This window comes from Jaculus jaculus, chromosome 6, assembly GCF_020740685.1.
Source record: "Jaculus jaculus isolate mJacJac1 chromosome 6, mJacJac1.mat.Y.cur, whole genome shotgun sequence".
Taxonomy (NCBI): Eukaryota; Metazoa; Chordata; class Mammalia; order Rodentia; family Dipodidae; genus Jaculus; species Jaculus jaculus.
The window spans coordinates 42,173,480-42,194,711 of NC_059107.1; the positions used below are offsets into that span (position 1 = coordinate 42,173,480).

The window sequence follows — 21,232 nt, forward strand, 5'->3', positions numbered from 1 at the left end:
TTAGCATACTGCTTACTAAGTGAAAATCTAAAATAAAAAGTTTTACTTGACATATCCCTGAAAATAATAGTATAAAATATGTACCTCTTCTCTTGAAAAACAATGTGCAAGAAAAACTGGAAGTAGGTAGTAATGGAGAGTTTTAATTTCCTCAAATATTAGTAAGACATACATAACTTGGTAAAGTTAAATCAAGACATTTCTGTCAGATTTTTTATGGCCACTAGTTGCACAGCATCTGGCTGTGCTGCAGAGTAAATTCAGTTGGGTGATGAAGGCAGACAAGACCTGTATTGTTAAGAGGAGCATTCAATTCACTTCACCTCCTGTTATGCATTGTTTCTGAGAAGCTCTTCCACACCATCCCACCACACCCATATGAGATCAAGCCTGCTTCAGCTGATGAGACCAGAAATGAGTGGTGAGGAAGGTCTTTCACCATCTATTATAATAGATAATTAGATAATTAGAGTCATTTATATATATATACCATTTTTTAAAAAATGATGGTATTGATTACATGGAAAGTATAAATTTGAGGACAGATATGCCTGAATTCAAATCCAAGGAATAGCATTAAGAGACCTTGAAAAGTTAAGCAAATCACAGATGCACTTAAATGACAGGTTCCCTCATCTGTGAGATAAAGCACCAAAGATACCACAAGCTGTCCTTAGTTTTAAGCAGATGATCCACAATACCATCTATTTTAATAAAGGATAATCACTTTTCAATTTATTCTCCTATGAATACTTCAGAATGAACATGCTGTGCAAGGTATTATTAGTGAATACCACTTTAATTACCTTCATCGTTACTGTTTCCACAACTGTCTTGGGTGTTGCTATGAACTGAAGAGCTTGTGAGCTTTGGTTTCACAATGAAAACTCCTCCACATCCACATGTATATGTATCATAGGACAGTAGGAGACAACGAACAGGAACAAACTAAGTCTTGGTTTCCTGGAGCCTGTATTTAGGATTTGAAAGACTGCTTTAGCAAATTTCCCAAAATAGACAGTGTAAATAAGTGAGGTGGTCAGAGACATGTCAGAAGGTCAGAATGCTGAAATCACTCTCAGCGACCCAACGCTGGGGCTTAGGCAGGTGGGGCTTTCTCCGGAGTTCCTGCAGAGTCCAGTCCTTGTGTCCTCCAGCACCGGTGCTGGAGCTCTGCCTCCATGTGCCACGTCACTGCGTCTCTGTGCCCGGTATTCACACTGCCTTGCCATCTTCTGCCATGTGGTAGTTTGAATGTTATGTCCACCAATAGACACAGGTGCTATTAAAACAAGATTTCCAGCCACCTGTCTGGAAGGAGTGTCACTGGGTGTGGGTCTGTTGTCAGCCTAAAGGTATGCAGAGAGCTCACGCACTGCCTGGGGTTCCCAGAGCTTGCTTGTATTTGGTGGTGCTGCTGGTGGCTTTTCTCTCTACATGGGACAGCTTCTTCCACTCTCATGGAACTCCCCCTGGATCGGCATGCCTGCAATCAATCTCGTTCCTCCTATAAACTGTGTCTAGTTTAGAGGTTCATCCCAGAACCATGGAGCTTATGGCAACAGTCTTCAATAAACCATTTGTGACTGTGATGGTTTAGATTGATTTTCAACATGAGAAGGCATAGAATCACCTGTGATGATCTGCCATATTTAGTCATTTAGGTAGGAAGACTCACTTTAATTGTGGGCGGGACCCCAGGCTACATAAAGAGGTGAGCGCTCACTGAGCAGCACCTTCACCACTCTGATCTGCGTCTCATTGTGGGACTGGTTGTGACCAGCTCTGCCCTCCCTCCATGGTGGCCTGGAGCCTGTGACTGTGTGTGGAAATTAACCCTACCTGTCTCCTTTTAACTGATGTTGAAAGCTATTTTGCTTCAGTATTGTGAAGGGAAATGATGCACACTCTTTCCTATAAGGACATTTATGTGTTATGTACAGCACACCCAGCCATTAATATTTAGGGTAAATATTGTGAGGTTTGATTTGATCCCTGCCCTATTGTGTTGGTTTATGTGGTTTGATGTTTTTATGGACTTTGAAATTTTTTGTGCCTTCTCTGAGTTTGATTATTGTGATCTGCTTCTTGTAGGTACTCAAGGTTGATTATTTGATTCTTCTTTGTGGAGAATTTCCTGAAATTCTCTCTGTAGGTTTGTTTTTGTGTTTATGTAGTTGTAAAGCTGAGTTATGTCATGGAAAGTTATTCTTTCACCATCTATTATGAGGTATACTTTTGCTGGGTAAAGTAGTTTGGGTTGGAAGACGTAGGTTCTTAGACTTTGCAGTGTTCCGTTCTAGGCCCTTCTGGAATTTAGGGTTTCCATTGAGAAGTCTGAAGTGATTCTGATGGGGTTACCTTTAAATGTGATGTGCTGTTTTTCCCTAGCTACCTGTAGGATTTTCTCTTGGATGTCAATGTTTAGAGTCTTAATTACAGTATGTCTTGGAGAGTTTCTTTTTTGGTCCAATCTGTTTGGGGTTATGTTATATTCTTGTACCTTGATGGGCCTTTCTTTTGAGAGAGTGAGAAAGTCTTCTTCAATAATTTTGTTAAATAAGTTCTCTGTGCCTTTTAGCTTAGCCAGCAGTTTTTTGAGGTCCTCTCTTTTTTGCTATCCTTCATATCCTTTACCTGTCTTTGGATCCCTTTCATTTTCTTTTCTATTAGGTCTAGTCTAGTGGTGACAGCATCCCCATGATTATCGGCCCTGTGTTGCTTTTCTGCAAGTTGTGCTATTAGCTTGGTTAGGGTCGCATTGCTCGTAACTTCATTTTTGGGCTCTGATCCTAATGTCTCTTCTATGTTTTGATTAGAGACACGCATTGTAGGACTGGGTGATCTTATTGGATTTACTTGCATTTGTCTTTTCATATTATTACTTTTGAGCTGGGGTCTGCCCATCACAGTGTAGGGGCAGTGAGAGTGGGACTGTGGTTGTGATGCGTTGGGGCAGTGGTGGCACTTTTGCGTGGGGTGTATAGCTGGGTGGCTTTCACATGGAGCTGGTGGAGGGGAGCAGAGAGGCTTTCCCATGGGGAGGGAGCTGCTCTGAGGTCAAGCGGGCAGAGGGGAGCAGGTTTGAAGTCACATGTATGAGGTGAAGTGAGTATGAGGTAGTGGGGTGGAGTGCAGTGTGTCTGAGGTTGTGTGATGGGAGGAAGCAGGCCTGACGTTACATAGGCAGGGTGAAGTGGGTCTGAGGTTGCTTGTGGGCGAAATCAGGTATGAGGTCTCACAGTGAGGGGAACTGGTCTGAGGCTGTGTGTGTGGGAGAAGCGGGTCAGAGGCCACGAGGGCAGGGCGAGTGGGTCTGAGGTTGTGCAGATGGGGGGAGCAGGGTGATCACCAGTGGGCCACGGAGCAGTTGGAACTTGTCCCCTTCCTTAAAGTTAGTGCGGGGGAAGCTAAGCCTGGGACTATGGCTGGGATGGCTGCTTGAGGGGGGTTGGGGTAATGGTGGGACGCCTGAGGGTGTGGGAATCAGCCGATTCCCTTGTTTGCCCCTTCCTGCCCTCCCATTGGAGGTAAATTGGAGATTGTTATCCCCTAAAGGACACCAAGGGCCCTTAATTTCTTGCCCTTCCTTCCCCGTGAGGTGTGGCATGGTTAGACAGACATCATTTTGACCACAAGTCCGTTATTTAATCATATTTCTGTTTAGTTTCCACTTGAGACTGTTTATAATGTGTATTGTTCCACAGCACACACATGGGTGTGGAAGGAAAACACTGGTGTACTTCTCCTCTCCTTTTTGATGCTCAAGCTCTCATCATTTTGTCACTGCATGTGCACTATGTGACCTGGCTCTTCAACTTCTGGATTTCCCTGGCTTTGTCTGACACTGACATGGGCATTTCAATTCCACAGAAGAGTGTGCCACTTTGTTTCTGGCTTTATTTTGAGTGGAAGAGAATTGAAGTCAAGCTTATAACTAAGGACATTTTTCCATTGATCTTTCTACCAAAAACCTATTTTATTATTCTGTTGCATCTGCTACATTTTTATTTATTCTTTTTCCAAAGCTCTTGTTTCCCATCACCTGGGAAAGCTACAAATTTACCTCTGATGCTCGCTTTGCCCACATCCTTCAAGATGTAGTTCTCATTGGAATGTTCACTTCTAAATGCTTTGCTTCTCGATTGTTTGCTTTTCTTTTATCTACATCATTTGGTATTTGAGAGAGGAACTGATGTAGCCTGTGACAGTTAACATTGACTACCAAGTTGATATGATCTAGAACAACCAAAAAAAAAAACAAATCTTTACAAGGCTCATTTCATGCTGTCAAGTGGAAAGACTACATCATGGGTATCAGAAGGTTTCTTGGGTGCTTTCCTATCTTCAAGGTTGATTGTCCTTCCCTCTCCAGTGAAGCCAGGGCCTGGACAGCTTACCAGTCAACAATGCCACAGTGGAAAGCCACCCTCTTAAACTCTGGCAGCAAAAGCAATAGTTGGCCTGCACTTCTGCCATCATAGAGCTGCCAGGAGCATCTGACCACAGAAACATTAAGATTGAGGAGGGGAAGTGGTGGAGGAGTTTAGGTGTTATAGTCCTTCCTCCAAGGGAACTATGTCCATGACTCAAAGTGATTATTGGTATCCTCCTTTGGTAGTTTCAATGTAAAAATGTCCCCCATGTTCACAAATATTTGTGACAAATTATCATACCTAATGTCTTGGAGTCTTTGGGAAGTGGAGCCTTGTTGAAAGAGGTGGCTCACTGCAGTTAACTCAGGAGATGTTATACTCCAGCCTCTCATTGCCAGTGCTATCATTCTCATTCAACTTCTTCCCTGCTGATGTGTGTAGACATGAGACCCAGCTGACTAACCCTGTCACACTTTCCCTGCCAGGATGAAACATCTCATCTAAACTGTAAATGTAAATAAACCCTTTCCTTCAATGAGCTGTTACTGATCAAATGTTTTGTTGCATGAAGAAGAAGGTAAGTGCTCTCACCCGCCCTAACTCCTAAGGGTCCCAGTTCCTCTCAACACCTCCACACAGCACCACTCTTAGGAACAAAACTTTAACAGGTTGGTCTTTAGGAACATTTTAATCTAAACTAAACAAAATGCCTTGTTCTTCAGCAAACAGTCCTTGATCTACCTGTCAGCACTTTAGGACAGCACATCCACATCCCATCTGATGGGGTCAGCTAGCGGGATGGGGGGCTGAGCACAGTGACACATACTGCTTCTAGGGGAAGAAGTGCTCCCAGCCAGCTGCTCTCCTGCCTCTTCATGACAACTTGTGCAGCAGTGGCTGTCACATCAGCATAGTGCCAGAGAGGCTGTCACAATGAACAAACATCCCTTGGTAGCCCAGAGTGGACAGTCACGTAGAGTGGGAAAGAAAAAAACAAAACAAAACATCTATTTAATATCAAGAAACAAATTGTGTCATTGCTTTTGTCCTTAGCAATCTTACCATATCTTAATACCTGAATTGGGGCATATTTTTAGATACTTGGAAGTGTTCACTGGACCTCAAGTGGTTACTAGAAGAGAAGGGCAGTAGTGTGGGACTGAGTTGCAGATGTGTTTGGAAGCTCCATAGAGGGATGTTCCACCAGTAAGATGAATATTCACCTCCAATACACAGTGGTGGACCCCAGGCAGAAAGAAATTCAGCAAGATGGCCATGGTGCCATAGGCATTGTGAGAGACTTCCTCAGGAGCCACATTTGTTTTTTTCTCAACAGAAAGTCCAGAAATTTATGATACAGGATTAGATATTGCTCCATTGATGGATAGAAGGATATGCAAAGACAGATATATTGCAGTTTAGGACCCATTAAAAGTGATACTGTTCATTCTCCTTCTCTGTATGCCTGAAGCAGAACAGAGAATACAGTCTTCATTTGGTGAGGGTTTGTGATGGTTTGATTCAGGTGTCCCCCATAAACTTAGGTGTTCTGAATGCTAGGTTCCCAGTTGATAGAGATTTGGGAATTAACACCTCCAGGAGGCAGTATTCTTGGGGGTGGGCTTATGGGTGTTATAGCCAGTGTCCCCTTGCCAGTGTTTTGGCATACTCCCTGTTGTTCTTACCCGTCTTATGTCGGCCAGAGGGTGACGTTCAACCTTTGCTCATGCTATTGTTTACCTTGCCATCATGGAGCTCCTCCTTGAGCCTATAAACAAAAATAAACCTCTTTATTTCCCACAAGCTGCTCTTGGTTTGGTGAATTCTACCAGCAATGCAAACTGGACTGCAACAGAATTTAACAGTAATGCAGATTCCTGCAGTTACATGCCAATTTACTGATTCAAGAAGAACAAAAGATCACAGTGAGAAACATATGGCCATGAGGGAATGAAAGTCATGCTTGACTCCTGTGGGCACAAGAATGGTGCCTTGGGCTGTAGGACCCAGGACATGCAGGACTGTGGTAGTTAAGCTGTTGTCAACTTGATCTGTTTAGTAATCCACAGAAATCACTTTTGGGTTGGTCTCAGAGGTTGCTTCCAGGAAAGACTAACTAAAGGAGGAAGTCCTTCCCTCAGAGTGAACCCTTCCCCCAAAGCAGGTGGCCTCTCTCAGAGGGAGACTTTATATAAGGAAGCTTTGGGTGAAAATAGCCCCTTCCTTCCTTCCACTTGGCTGCTGGAGCTGTTTGCTGCCTTCAAGAGTGGATTGAAGACCAGCACGGACTGAAGACCAGCATCAAATGAAGACACGTGTGGATTGAAAGCCAGCAGCTCCTCAGGAAGCCTACAGGCTTTCTGGCACCATCTGCTGTGCTGGGTTGGGACTGCTGAGGCATCTGGCCACGTGGACCGAGCAGCTACCGAGTTCCTTGATTCTCGGGCCTGCAATTGCTATTGGACTACCATGAGCTAATCCAGTAAATTCCCTTTTTAAAATATTCATTCCAACAGTTCTGTTCCTCTATAGAACCCTGATGAATACAACTAACACTGATAGAACACTGATAGAAATGCGTGATGGGGGCGTGGAGAAGGGTGGGTTTGTGTCCCTTTCTTTTGTGTCACAAGCATAGCATATGTGCACATGTGATCACACACACACACACACACACACACACACACACACACATACAACATGGGTATGAAATAAGGGATCTGGGCACACTCTTAAAAAAAAAAAGAAAAAACCCTTCAACCAGATAAGAGAACTTCTCACAGTGAAAAATATGAATTATGAAAGGAGAAATATGCAGCTCCAAGATTTTTCAGTTCTTCTTCAAGCATATAGGCAGGTGAATACATATATACATACATATATATATATATATATATAGATACACACACACACACACACACACACACATTAGCTAGTTCTTCTGTTTATAGGTTGTGGAAATGTTTAATCATGTCTTTAAACTTGAGAAATTTGAAGGCACACTTAAACAAATTCATACAGAAATACAGACAATCCACAACTTACGATATCCCTACTTGTAATTGTTCAACTGAATAAATTTGTCAATTTATAATGTGCCAAAATATCAAAATATCAGATGTTCAACAGAAAAATAACTTCAAATTTTACATGCTTTGTTCCCAATACTTTTGATTTGTGACATCAACAGTCCCCCTGATGCTGGGCATCAGAAACAATCCTCAGCTCAAGGCAGTCACATGATGACAAGAAAAGACAACCACACTCCACAGTGAACCAGTTAGCGAAGCACATGGAATATTCTACAATATATTGCAATGTGGATTTATATTAAATGACCTTTCCACATTATATCCAAATAGGTGTCCCTAATTACACTTCAGCTCATGCTGAACATTAGAATAGTTCTTTTTATTTATTTATTAATCTGTAAAAATAGAGACATGGACAAAGAGAAAACATGGACTTTTGCCAATGCAAGGTAAAGCATAATTTATGATCATTGAATACTGATTTTTTATTTTTTACCTGATAATTAATGATGTTGAATTTTCTCAATGGGAAAAATCACCAATTTAAAACTTACCTTTTTATTTTTATTTATTGTGAACAGAGATACATGCTGAGAGAGAGAGAGAGAGAGAGAGAGAGAGAGGGAGGGAGGGAGGGAGGGAGGGAGGGAGGGAGGGAGGGAGGGATAAAGTCAGAGGAATTGGCACATTGGCGTTCCTTCCCACTGCAAACCTATTCCAGATGCATGTGACACTGTGCATCTGGCTTTAAGAGAGTACTGGGGAAATGAACCTAGGTCATCAGACTTTGCCTTTAAATTCAGATCCATCTCTCCAACACAAGATTAGTTTCATTAAATGTATGTATTATTCCAATATTTCCAGCCAACATTATTTTATTTAGATGTAACCCTATTGTGATCATGTATGCACAGCTCTCCTCATGCTTCTGGTCACTCTCATGGAGGCATGATCCCATTTTTGTCTGTTTTTCAGTTTTATTCTAATCACATTAGGATTTATTCTTGATCATTGCATACTGTTTTTCCTAAGTTCTAATGGGGACAAATACTCAGCTCTGTTGTCCTTTAGTCAGCTCCTCAGCACAGGGAGGAGCTAAGTCATATCTCTCTAGTCAAAAGAATTAGGACTGGCAAGGGATCTGACACAGGAAGAATAAAATGAGTTCCTGATTACTGATGTACTTGGTATCCAGCGATGTCTGCAGGTGTGACGAGTTCTGTGAGAGTGGTCTGGGCACATACCACATCCCTCACACTGTGGGGGTCACACAGCCTTGCCACCAAATTCCAGGTTCTGCAGCATCAGCTTCCAGCATAGAAGTAATAAGAATAAGACAGAATGATCCCAGGTCCATCAGCACCCAGGACAGCGATTCTTCCTAAGTATGGGTCTCTGGGTCACTGTGCAGGAGGCTGAGCAGAAGTAGAGTCCTACTCTTACCCACGCAGAGGAAATTTCCAGCCTTCCTGAATCCCACATCCATATCTCTCGTACTTTAAAGCCCCTGATGGCATTTTGAGGATTCAGTAGAGCCAACTACCCCTCCGCATCCAAACTGTCACACCATTTTAGTGTTCTTCAAAATCCACACACACTCCCTTTCTGGTGATGAATAGGAGGGTTGAAGGGCCTGGGTTCTGAGGACACCACCAACACTGGACTTTAACAGCGTGAGGAAGGATACAGGAAAGAATAGGGCACATAGCAGTGATCCTAAGTGACAAAAGTAATGTTCAGTAGATATGCAAACAAAACAAAAAATAAGACCACACAGAAAATTAACATAAGGAATAGTAAGTAACATATACTATTGAACAATATGAAATTGTCTTTGTTACTTTTGGTTATATTTATTGATTTTACTCATTTATTTTTGGTTATATTTATTAGTTTTACTTTAGTATTGGTGATATTTTGTTTATGCCATTGTCTCGTTTTCATGTACTCTTATTAATAAATATGAATTCACTATTCAAAAGAATCAGAATGACTTAACAAACAAAAACAAAAACAAAAAAAAAGACTTAGTCCTATGCTATGTTATACTTTATAACTAAGTGATTCAGAGGTGCCAAAACACAGGTTTGGGGAAGAAGAGAAACACAAAACAAACATCACAAAATAAAGAATAGGTGACATTTCCATATCAAAGAAGGGAAACCCAGGGCAAAACTCAGTCAGAATCCTTGAAGGAGTCAAGGATGAGGCTGGAAAGTTTAAGTATCTAAGCCACTGGGCACCAAGAAGGTGGGCAGGTACTAAACATGCCTCAAGAGGCCTGGGCCTAGTCCTCTCATGGCTGGGTTACTTAATGTCTACAGTTTATAGATATATATGACTAAAGCTATTTAAGATAGAAATTTAGCCATAAGTATTCATTCTGAAAAAATATGGCAGAGAAACTGTCTTCACTTTTATTTGCCATGAGAATGATGGATTTTGCTATAGAATTTCTTGTACCTGCAAGGCTTTCAGGAACTTTACAGTCAAGAACAGATTAACCCCCCTCCTGCAGTTATCTTCTTATTGATGGCACAAACTACCTGACCTAAGCAGTCTGAGGGAGGACAGGGTTTATTTTTGCTCATAGACTCAAGGGAATGTTCCACGCTGTCAGGGGAAAATGATGGCATGAGCAGAGGCTGGTCATCCTCTCCTGTCCAAAATCTGGTGGACAACAGAAGCAGGAAAAGGTGTCAAACACTGGCCAGGGAATCTAGCTATAACACACATACTCGTTCCCCCCAAAACACACATTTCCTGTGGTAAAGATCTAATTCCAACATTGCCACCAGTACTGGCAGAAGGGCCATATCCCCATTATGTCATGGTAGGCTGTCCAGCAGGATGTGGTTAATGGAGGTACAAGTACATGGGGCAAGGTTGTCTGGTTCCCCATGGAGGAGCTTGTCAGCCCTTGGGAGGAAATATTCCAGTTAGGAAGGATGAGGCAGCTCTGAGTCTGAAATTAGGAAGTCCTCAATTTTATCACTTTTCCATGACCTGCTTTTGATTTGTTCTTTATGGCAATAATGAAAAGGTAAATCAACTACAGAAGCCAATTTTATATAGCACTAATATATAAAACATTTTTCCAGAAGTCATTTGCTGAAATAAATCTGAATCAATTCTACAAACTAGGAAGAACTTTAGAGTTTTTCAAGTCATAAATCAGTACAGCTGCTGGCAGCAAGCCACTGTGAGAGAATGTCTAAGGTTCACTCAAATTGTCAAGGTTTGTACAAAGAGCAGTCAGTCAATGAGCATATTTCAAGTTCTATTCATACGAGCACAAAACAGGGAAGAGAATGCCTGTTGCTCTCTGGTAGGCAAAATATCACCCTGGAGAAGCAAAGTATGCCTGTATTCATGTAGATAGAACAGCACAAGGTCAAAATGTCATGTGGTATGTAAAATGGGATCTCATGGCTCATGAGATGACTCAGTCATTCATTAAAGTGATTCCTTGAGGCCATAAAAACCTGGAATAACTACCAAGGTCCAATATTAGAAATCCAGTTATGGTTGTTGCAGTCAGGTTCACTTTGCTGCTAGAAATCACCCAACCAAAAAAAAAATAAAAGCTTGTGGAAAAGAAAAAAAAAGGTTTATTTTGGCTTACAGGTTTGAGGAGGAAACTCCATGATGGCAAGGAAAAAGATGGCATGAACAGAGGGTGACCATCACCCCCTGGCCAACATAAGGTTTACTGTAGCAACAGAAGAGTGTGCCAAACACTGGCATGAGGGAACTGGCTATAACACCCATATGCCCACCCTTAACAATACACCACCTCCAGGAGCCTTTAATTTCCAATTACCATCAGCTAGGGAACCTAATATCCAGAATGCTTGCGCTTATGTGGGACACCAGAATCAAACAACCATATTCTTCCCCTGGTCCCCATAAACTGATAACCATAAATGATATAAAATGCAATGCATTCATCCAACTTTAAAGTTCCCCATAGTTTTTACTAATCCCAATTATGTTCATATATTCCCATAGTCCACGGTCTTGTAATTGGGCAATAATAGCAAAAAATAACTTCAAAAAATCCATAATGACACATAATAAACCTTCACACTACAAAAGATGGATGGCATCAGGCATAACAAATAATATTCAGTTAATACAAGATTTAAAACAACCAGGGCAAACATCAAATTCTGTAGCTTCAAGTCCAACAATTCTAGTCAATGACAAGTCTCCAAGTCTGATAACTCTAACCAGCTACAAGTCTCTGGTATTCCAATACTGCCCATCCAGCTAGGCTACACACAGTCCTGGAAAATTTTACCTGGGCCGGCTGCTTTCCTTAACAGCCATCTCATGGTCCTGGCATCTCCCACTGGGTCTCCACTGCAATCCACAGTTCATCCTCATGGCCCCATGGGGTCTCTGTGCAGGTAATCCAGGAAACCTGCTACACATTGCCTGTGGCCATTTTTAAAACACAAGACTGTGTTGCCAAGTCAATGACCCTCTCTTTCTTGCATTTATTATACCCCATAATACTAGGTAGGGTGCCAATTTGTTAATCAAAGGGGGGAACAAAGCAGACTTGGAAGACACTCCTTGAGCACTTGGTCCCCTTCAAAAAGAGTCTACATTCTTCTAGTTGCCCCAAGGCAGGTCAGTTGGCTCAATCTCAAGGGTTATAATCTCTCAATTGTAGCTGAAGGGGCAGCAGTTCACCCAAAGATTTTTCTTTCTGTGCCATATCCCTCTGCTCACACCCATTCATTTCTATGCAAAGCAACCCTGCACAACTTCTCAGGATCCAGGAATAGCAGCAAGCTTCCTACACAAATTGCTAGCCCAGTCCGGGCAAAGCTCTTTCTCACCCTCATAATCCAAACCTCACAGTCCATAGTTTTTACTCTATTCAGGTCTTTCAACTCTGACCAGAATAGTCCACCAAGCTGTACTTACAGCCCTACAAGGTGTTTCCTAGGCCAAAGTTTTAAATCCTTCCACATTCCTCTTGAAAATAAGCTCCAAAAGGCCAAAGCCACACAGTCATGTGTCTAGCAGCAAATGACACCACTCCTCAGTACCACTTTACTGTTGCAGTCAGGTTCACAGTGCTGGTAAATATCATCCAACCAAGAGCAGCTTGTGGGAAAATGAGGTTTATTTTGGCTTACAGGCTGAAGGGTGAAGCTCCATGATGGCAGGGGAAATGATGGCATAAGCAGAGGGTGGACATCATCCCCTGGCCAACATAAGGTAGACCATAGCAACAGGAGCATGTGCCAAACACTGGCATGGGGAAACTGGCTATAACACCCATAAGCCTGCCGCTAATGATGCATTGCCTCCAGGAGGCTTTAATTTCCAATTGCCATCAACTGGGGAACCTAGCATCCAGAACACCTAAGTTTATGGGGAACACCTGAATCAAACCACCACATGGTGCTATGCTTCAGAAATCCCAGGGTTGTGGAGGTGGAGTCAGTAGTACCCTAGAGGGTCCTATGAGTTTGGGACCAATAAAGATACTGTGTCAAAAAAAAAGGGAGATGTCCAGCACCTGACAAATGACATCCAGTATTATCCGCTGGCCTCACCATGCAGGTCTACATATGAGTACATGGACCAGCACATATAGGAACGTTCACATCATGAATGCATGTGTATACATACAAAGCTGTCAAATGCTATAGACTGTGTGCAAGGTTGAAAAGGAAGATGAAAGAAGTGGGAGCACAGAATCAGAGACTCATTCATGGAAGTGGACGTGTTATATTTAGAGACATCCTGGGTAACCTCACACTTGTATTTGAAGTTTGCTTACAAATGTTAAAATGTGAGAAAACAAAAGTCCAGTGGAGTGTACCTAAAAGCCCAAGGACACATAATAGCCACATCTGAACATAACTTCTGAGGGTGTTATCAACAGTTTGCTGCACAATGGTCAGGAAAGCAGAGTTCAAACAGGGCCCTCGTGGGGTGGTTCTAGATCCCTTCTGGTGGCTTCGTGAGCTGCAAAACTCCCACTCCAACTGTATCTGTCACAGGTCAGATGTCTCAGACTTTTTTTTTCTTTTATGATTTACAGCCTAGAGAGTGAAGGGTGAAAAGACTTTACTTAATGGGTGAAGACTTCTACTATCTCTTCCAGTGTTATGTTCTATGCTATGTCTTAAACATCACTGACAAGAGTAGCAAGAGGCACTGGGAATCCATGTTGTGAAGAGGATCCTAAAAGATCTGAAGAGACTACAGATGGTGAAAGTACTCCACAGGGAATTCAGACATTTATAAAAAGTCCTAAGGGGGGCTGGAGAGATGGCTTAGCAGTTAAGCACTTGCCTGTGAAGCCAAAGGACCCTGGTTCAAGGCTCAATTCTCCAGGACCCACATTAGCCAGATGCACAAGAGGGCGCATGCATCTGGAGTTCATTTGCAGTGGCTGGAAGCCCTGGCACGCCCATTATTTCTCTATCTGCCTCTTTCTCTATCTGTCACTCTCAAATAAATAAATAAAAATGAACAAAAATAAATTTTTTAAAGTCCTAAGGGAAGTGTTCAGTCATATCACAAAGGCCATCATACCCCATATACACCATGAGAAATTATTATGAAGAATGCTCAGGTGATTTTGCTTCTAAATAAGTTACACTTCCAGTTAAAGGGAAAATGCCCATGATGGATCATGAGGTCTGAAAAACATAATAGTCACAGAGTAAATGCAGTCAATGTTGCTTAACCCAGACTAGATGTGCTTGTGGGAATAAAGAATGTACAGGATCAAATGAGGGCAATGCAATAAAATTGTAGGGGATCAACAGTTCAGGAACAGATATGGTCACCCAGCTTTCACCTTCCAATTTCACTGACCCCTCCAGAGCTGGCTGTATTACCACATTAAGTGGAGTATGTCTCTAGTGCAGACCACCTGACCCAGCATTTGAGAAGTGTGGTAACATGTGGAAAGCAGTGCAAAAATACCCCAAAACTTGCAGCTTTGGGGGTCTTGATACTTGGAAATCAACTGGAGTGGCTAGGCATTTAAAGCAAGTGTCTTAACAGTGTAAACATCTGTTCCAGCACTCCCTTGATTTCTAAACTAGAATTTGGGCATGCGGCCATATGGATGCTTCTGTATGGTGTATTATGCATGTCAGGTTTAACCAATAACTTTGATGGTGATACTAGTCTCACCTCTCCAGAGCTATGCTAAGTTCATTGCTCCTATTCGTTAGTTAACAATATTATAAACTAATTTCAAAAGATTTATTTAAATAATTACCTCTTTGCAATGTCACTATAGTAAAATTAATTGACATCATTTTTTTCTTCTACTTACATACCTTCATTAATACACATAGGATTTAACTTGTTTTAGGAAATGACAAGTGAAAAAGGTATGGTTATAATTTTTTTTACAAAAAAATATGGTCCATTCCATTCAAATTAAGACCTTTAATTATTCATATAATTTTAAAACTTCTAATTTCCAGAACTAAATAATAAACTACTTCTGCTGAAGACTGAAATCCTTTGGTCACAGGCAACAGACATCAAAGTGGAACAGAGATGAGGCCTCCTATATGATAACAGCAATCATTGTTCTTAAATGAGATTCACCCTGTGATGGGAGTCAAAAGAACCGTTAGTCTTAACCAGTAGTAGAGCCTGAAAACTGCATAGTGGCCCTGATAGGCAAGATAGGCACAATAATGCCATAGTGGCATCACTTATGGGGTAAAACAACTGTACTTTGTTTGAATTTAAGGCCTGCCCCACAGAAAGGAACTCACGTGTGGTTCTACAAACTTAGTCAAAAGTCTATGGCTTGGAAGGTCAAAATCCTTCAGTAGGTGGGAACTACTGCTATTGTTTGTATAAATGGATATGCTATACCCATCAAAACACCTTTGAAATATCTGTGTTTATGTATATAGGTTACCGTTGATTTTACATTAAGTCAGATAAGCCTGATATTGCAGATGTTAGTGACTGAAGGGGAATCAAAGAATTTACAAAGTGCTGAGAAGTGACAGGTGAGTGTAAATCATTATATAAGATTTTCATCACAGTATTCACAGCTTTGCAGATGTTGTAGAAGAACGTAAGAGCTAAAGAATGAGATGAAGTGCTGAGAACACTGTGTTCCAGGTAGGATGTAGTCATGACATTCATACCTTCAATTCGAACACAAACTGGACAGTGAAATACAGAGTATTAATAACATGAAGTGCAGAGGATCAATCAACATACAATTGTGTCATTTTCTCAGTTATGAAGCATGGATATATCAGTTGTAATAATGGATTAGAATAGGTATAATATGAGGATTAATGAAGAGGTAAAATTGGGATAAGAAATGAATCTAGTATACATACCATAGACCAACCTTCACTTTTAAGTCTCCTGGCCTTTTAAATTGACACTGTCACTTTAATAGACCAGAGATCAAGACAGGCTGGAATGGTGTGATGTCATCAGTGCTTCAGAATCATAGGAGTCAGTTGACCTCAAGCCCTTAGATACCTCAGTAAACATTACAGTTGTGAAGCTACACTGTGGATAAGTATAAGAGTTGGGAGCCCATATAATCATCACCCTGCAGGTGGTCAAATGGTGAGTGTCCACAATGACACACTACATTGATAGTTAAATCTTATGACTCATTCATGGAAAGAGCCTTGTGGGTATGAGGGGATACTGTTCTCAAGATGAATACTGAAAACAGGTTGCTGGTTTTGGGAACACCAGGAGGTGAAGGAATGGAGGAGGAGAATGGAGAATGAATTGAAAACAGGAAGGGGAGAACTGAGAAGTTTGGTAGTCACGACTGAGGCTTTAAAAAGGGAGCCATAAGGACAGTGTCATGGGCCACTGTGACCAAGTTCTTGTGGAAATATATAGAGGGGATAAGGGAAAAACTGGATTTAAGAACATCCTTGGAACACCATTTAAAATATGACTGACACCACCCATTCTTCCTGTGAGTACTCCTCACATAGTCCTGGCCTCAAGTTCCCAAGCAACAAGCACAATGAAATGACATATCCTACAAAGATCAGAAATAATTTTCATAACTGTAAATCAAATGAACTATTATCCTTCCATCATAAATTATTAAGAATGTTGAGGCAATTCTCATTGTATAACTAATTTATACAGTTTATTAAGTCATTATAAACTTTTTCTTATACACTTATAGCTACAATTATTTATGTGTTTTAAAAACAAGTAAATCAGTAAGGCATAATTTGGTTAGAATCAGATTGAAAGTCTTACTCATTTTGGGACGTAGAGAAGACAGGCTATTTTAGCTGTCCAGTGTCAATTCCAAGCCACTATCACAAAAGAAATGATACTCTTTGAAGGGAAGGAAGGTTTGTGATCCTTGGCTCCTTTACCATCTCTACATGAATGAACAATGAGGGAGCTGTCTGACCTCCTACCATATCTTTCCTCCATCCCACACAGGTCTACTAAGTCATGTTATACTGGTGCATCTCAAGGGTTATGTCAGTGAGCCAAGAGATCACTTTCTGATTTGTTCTGCAGGTATGGCAGGCAGAAAAGTAAACGATACATGGTTGTCCTATGGACTGAAGGATGTGAGAACAGGGGGAAGGAAAAGAAGACTTTCCCTAACAAGGAAAGGTACATAAGTCACCCACCTCCAGCCAGTTTCTTAGATAAATACAAACAGAAAGAAGGTCATTCCTTCCATGTCCCAGTGACACAGAAAATATCTCAAAATGACTTTGAAGACAGGAGCCAGCACTGGCGAGGTGGGCTTCTATGGTAATATGTGCCCTCTCTCTGTGCAGATTCAAAAGGAAGTAAGCCCCAGTCTACTACTTATGAGTCTCTTGCGGTTGTTCCTGAGAAGAGAGCAAGGAGAATGAGAGGCCTGATGAAAAGTAGATTGACGGAAGCTAAGGCAGGTATGTATCCACTGTTGTCCCTAAATTATCATGTATGTAAAGAAAGTGACCAGGTATCTTGGTATCCACTGGTCATCTTGTCCTCATGAGGTAAAGTCTAAATTTTGTACTAGATGCAAGGAATTTTCCAAGCTTCCTCTAGGTGGTCTCATATGTGCTCATATGTCTTTTGTTTCTGTAGTTTTCCAGGATAAGAGCTCTCAGGCCTCCAGGACAGTTGCATCAGATGCTGCCTCAGGATTGCAGTTCTGTAGGAAGAAGGGACCGAAGAGGACCATATGGAGTGTCAACTGTACAGAGGGAACTAAAGTATGGATGTATAAAAAAAGAAGATCAAGCTACCGACCTGAAGACCTAGAAGCCTTCTTTCGTCTATTGGGTGGGTTCTCAGAGCTGGTCAATGCTGAGAGTTGGGGAATATGGGACACTGGTTCAAATGTCACCCAGGTCTTAGAAAAGTGGATGTCACACAGTGGGAGGATTCCCTGGATGTGTGGAGGAGTGACACTCCATATGGATCCTAGTTCATAGGAAGCTGAACATAGGTTCACCACTGAAGATACCTTTCCATTTATAACACACAGTGCTCCTGCCAGTTCTGATGATACATATTAGTGATGAGTGGACACATGACACCTTGCCTTTCTGATGCTTGAAATAGAATTGAAAACACAAATCACATTTCTATAAATATGTTAATGTGTTGATTATTGTACACAAGCCAGAGAAATTCTTAAACAACAGAAGTAGGTGAGGGTGAGGATGGTGGAAAATCTGAAACTAACTAGAGATTAGAAACATGATTGGATACTATCCATACACCAGGATCAATCACACTGGCCAATATACCATGTACTTATCACACACCTCTGTTCACATTTATTTTAAATAAATAACAACCTTTTTAATTTTTTTTTTCTAGGTAGGGTCTTATTCTAGCCCAGGCTGACCTGGAATTCTCTTTGTAGTCTCAGGGTGGCCTCGAACTCACAGTGATCTGCCTACCTCTGCCTCCCAAGTGCAGAGATTAAAGGCATGCACCACCATGCCATGCTTTTTAATAACAACCATTTTAAGCTTAGTCCCTCAATATCCTGAGCTGCCTTTTCAGTTTTCCATACCCACACATATGTGAAACTCCTGTATTTGATAGTAGAACACATTCATTATCACAAAAATTTTATTAACCTGTTGTCCTATGAATTTTGGAGAAGCCACCAGATATACAAGGGTTATTTTCATGGGAAATATCAAAATATACATAAGACTCCATGTTTTCAGGTATTTCCAAAAAAATGATTATTTCTTGGAAATGTTGGATTAAAGATGAGTTATGGTGGAGGAGCAAACATTATTTTTACCAGCCATAGTGAACACATATAATAGAAAAGAGACAACATGATCAACTATCTATAAGTACTCTATTCCTACTGAGAGGAACCACATAGCCAAATCATACCCCAGTGATACCCTCCCATGTTGTAGACACCTAAGGTCACATTCAGTTTTCTGACTCTGAGGGTCAGGTAACATCTGATCAGTGAAAAAACATATCACTCTGCATCTTTAGCCATGTTGAAGAATCACACCAACAAATGTAAAAAAAAAAAAAAAAATTCAATAGTTGTGTGTCAATTGAAAGAAGAGGCACAGTTCCGGATAGGAAGATACAAAGCTTTCTGGAGATACCAGCTGCTTCCCCTTCAGGGAAGAGCTCACCTGGAGAGTCTGGGAATTCACTCTGGCCTTGCAAATCCTCCCCTGTATGAGGAGTTCACAAATTCCAAGTCAGTGTCTCATATGAGAGCTCTAAGGACTCATCATTTTTCTTACTTTACAGAGGATCCAGTTATCCAGAGCTTTTTGGCAGCTGATAAGTCCCTAAAAGTCTCTGACAAGGTACCTACAGTGTCAAAGAGGGGGGTTGATGGGTCTACAGAGTCGTAGTCCCCTATTGCAAGGCAGTAAAAATAAGACCTGTTATGACAGACAAACACATTCCCTCTAGTAGTCTGGTCTCCAGGTTAGAGGAAAGAGAGATGCCATGTCCTTCCCAGGACAAAAGTCTCTTTCTGGCTTACCCTTTGGCACAAATCCAAAAGAGAAAGGGACTTGAGAGCCTCATCAAGGCTTCCTCTGAGTGACATTACTGCTGTTGCAATTGTAAAAGGAAATCCTACATTCAGTCATCACCTGACCTCTGTCCACTGTGCCTCTCTCCACTTCTCACCAACCATCTGTCTCCCACAGTACCTCCTTTCCATGGTGGTGGAGTACTTCGGCCGAGTTGGGCTGCCTGGGCACATGTACAACAGGATCCACTTCTTCCTTGCCCTGTGAGTACCTGTTTGGGTTTTATGTCTCAGTCTGCCACACCCCAAATCCTGCCTCATCCAAAGCCCCATGTAGGCCAAGTGGCAGGAGAAATCATAGTTTTCAGCCACAGAGCACTTGAAACATTCAAGGAGCTATGAGCAATGGAGAGCAAGGAAGGAACAGAACTTGAAATCATGAAAACAATGGGGAAACCCTCTTAGATCCTCAGTGAGGGAGGTGATAAAGGCAGAAATAAAAAGGAAACAAATCAAAAAGTCGAAAACAAAAGTAATTCCATTGGTCTGTGTGGGCCATAGCATTTATTCCACTGCTCAATGTCCACGATTCTTTGTGGCCCTGTAGAGATACGTCATTCCACAGACATTCCATTCACATGACATATATTTAACATTCACTTCCTGTCTTGTAACTTCTCCAGCATGTTTCAAATGAGAATGTGATTCCTACTTAAGGACAAACACAATTCTCCTTTTTCTGTGATAGTTACATCGCATGTGACATGGAAGAATCTGACCCGATTACAAAGGTGACCATCATCCAGTGTTTGCTGGGCAAGGAACACTGGAAAGGCTTGTGCAAAGAATTTCTTAAGTTGAAGACAGAGTTCTTTAAGGCACTGGAATACCGAGCTTGGGTCAAGCCTGATTTGTGTGAGGAGGTCAGTCATGGTGATGGCCAGGACAGTGGGAAGGTGGGAATACCTGGGTGGGAACAAGGGCAGTGCTCATCCTTCAGGGCTCATTTCATTTCAGATCCAGAACCAGAATCCACAACACTGGGTCTGGAGCCGGGTGCGTGAGGGCACCCACTAGGTTCCCGGAGCCTGGGAATCATCAGCGGGACAGTGGAAGAGGAGCTGTAGTCTGTCCAGGTGTGTGGAGGCCTGAGCCTGGGGTGCAAACTGGTTGATTAGAGACTTATCACACTGCTCCCAGGATTCTTGTGCTTTGTTCCAATATGAAGCAAACTGTACTGACCTGGATCCATAAAAGATGTGATCAGGTCTCCTCTTCCATTGCAGAGGAAATTTGAGGAATTCCTTCCTTGTCTCATTAAATAAAAAAAAAAAAAAAGTCAGGTTTCATGTACCAAAAGGGAGTTGTGAGAAAATGGAACCATGAAGAAATGTATAATACATGACTTATAGAAAATGATCTCAAGTCTATAGACATGCTACAACATGTACTTTCTTTAATTTGCTTTATATTTGCAATTAGTTTTAATAGTATAGACCTTGAATCCTTAACAGCATCTTTTTGTGTATAAATGGTTTTACTAAAAATAAACCAACAAACAAGAAAAAAAAAAAAAAACACCCTTGATGGGACAGAGGGTTGGTTCAGTGATTTCATGGGTTTCCTGAGAAGCCTGGGACAACCAGAGTTTGGATTTGCATTTCCCATTTAATTACCTAGTCCACAGTGGTGTAGATATTGTAGAATGACTAACACCAATAAGTGTAGAAATCAATTCAGACTCCAGCTCAAAACAAGACCTCACAAATGAGCAGTGGAACAGGATACACAGTGATCTGCTCCACCCACAGTAAGTCAGCAGCTTCCCACAGGGA

The 21,232-nt window shown here is 41.6% G+C and overlaps 1 protein-coding gene across 1 annotated transcript; it reads left to right on the forward strand.

Annotated features, from left to right (window-relative positions):
* Positions 1–1,047: 1,047 nt before the first annotated feature.
* On the forward strand, positions 1,048–20,474 carry LOC101606844 (speedy protein E4-like). The gene is made up of 8 exons (XM_045152189.1): positions 1,048–1,245; positions 4,029–4,176; positions 17,209–17,325; positions 17,507–17,704; positions 19,166–19,224; positions 19,576–19,661; positions 20,146–20,320; positions 20,415–20,474. Exons 1-8 carry the CDS (start codon positions 1,048–1,050, stop codon positions 20,472–20,474), a joined length of 1,041 nt encoding a protein of 346 aa, XP_045008124.1.
* The last annotated feature ends 758 nt before the right edge of the window (positions 20,475–21,232 follow it).

Coding starts and splice junctions, on each gene's coding strand:
- LOC101606844 (XM_045152189.1), top strand. CDS start 1,048: ATGTCAGAAGGTCAGAATGCTGAAATCACTCTCAGCGACCCAACGCTG. Junction 17,705..19,165: donor AGCCTTCTTTCGTCTATTGG/GTGGGTTCTCAG, acceptor CTTACTTTACAG/AGGATCCAGTTATCCAGAGC. Junction 20,321..20,414: donor AGCCTGATTTGTGTGAGGAG/GTCAGTCATGGT, acceptor ATTTCATTTCAG/ATCCAGAACCAGAATCCACA.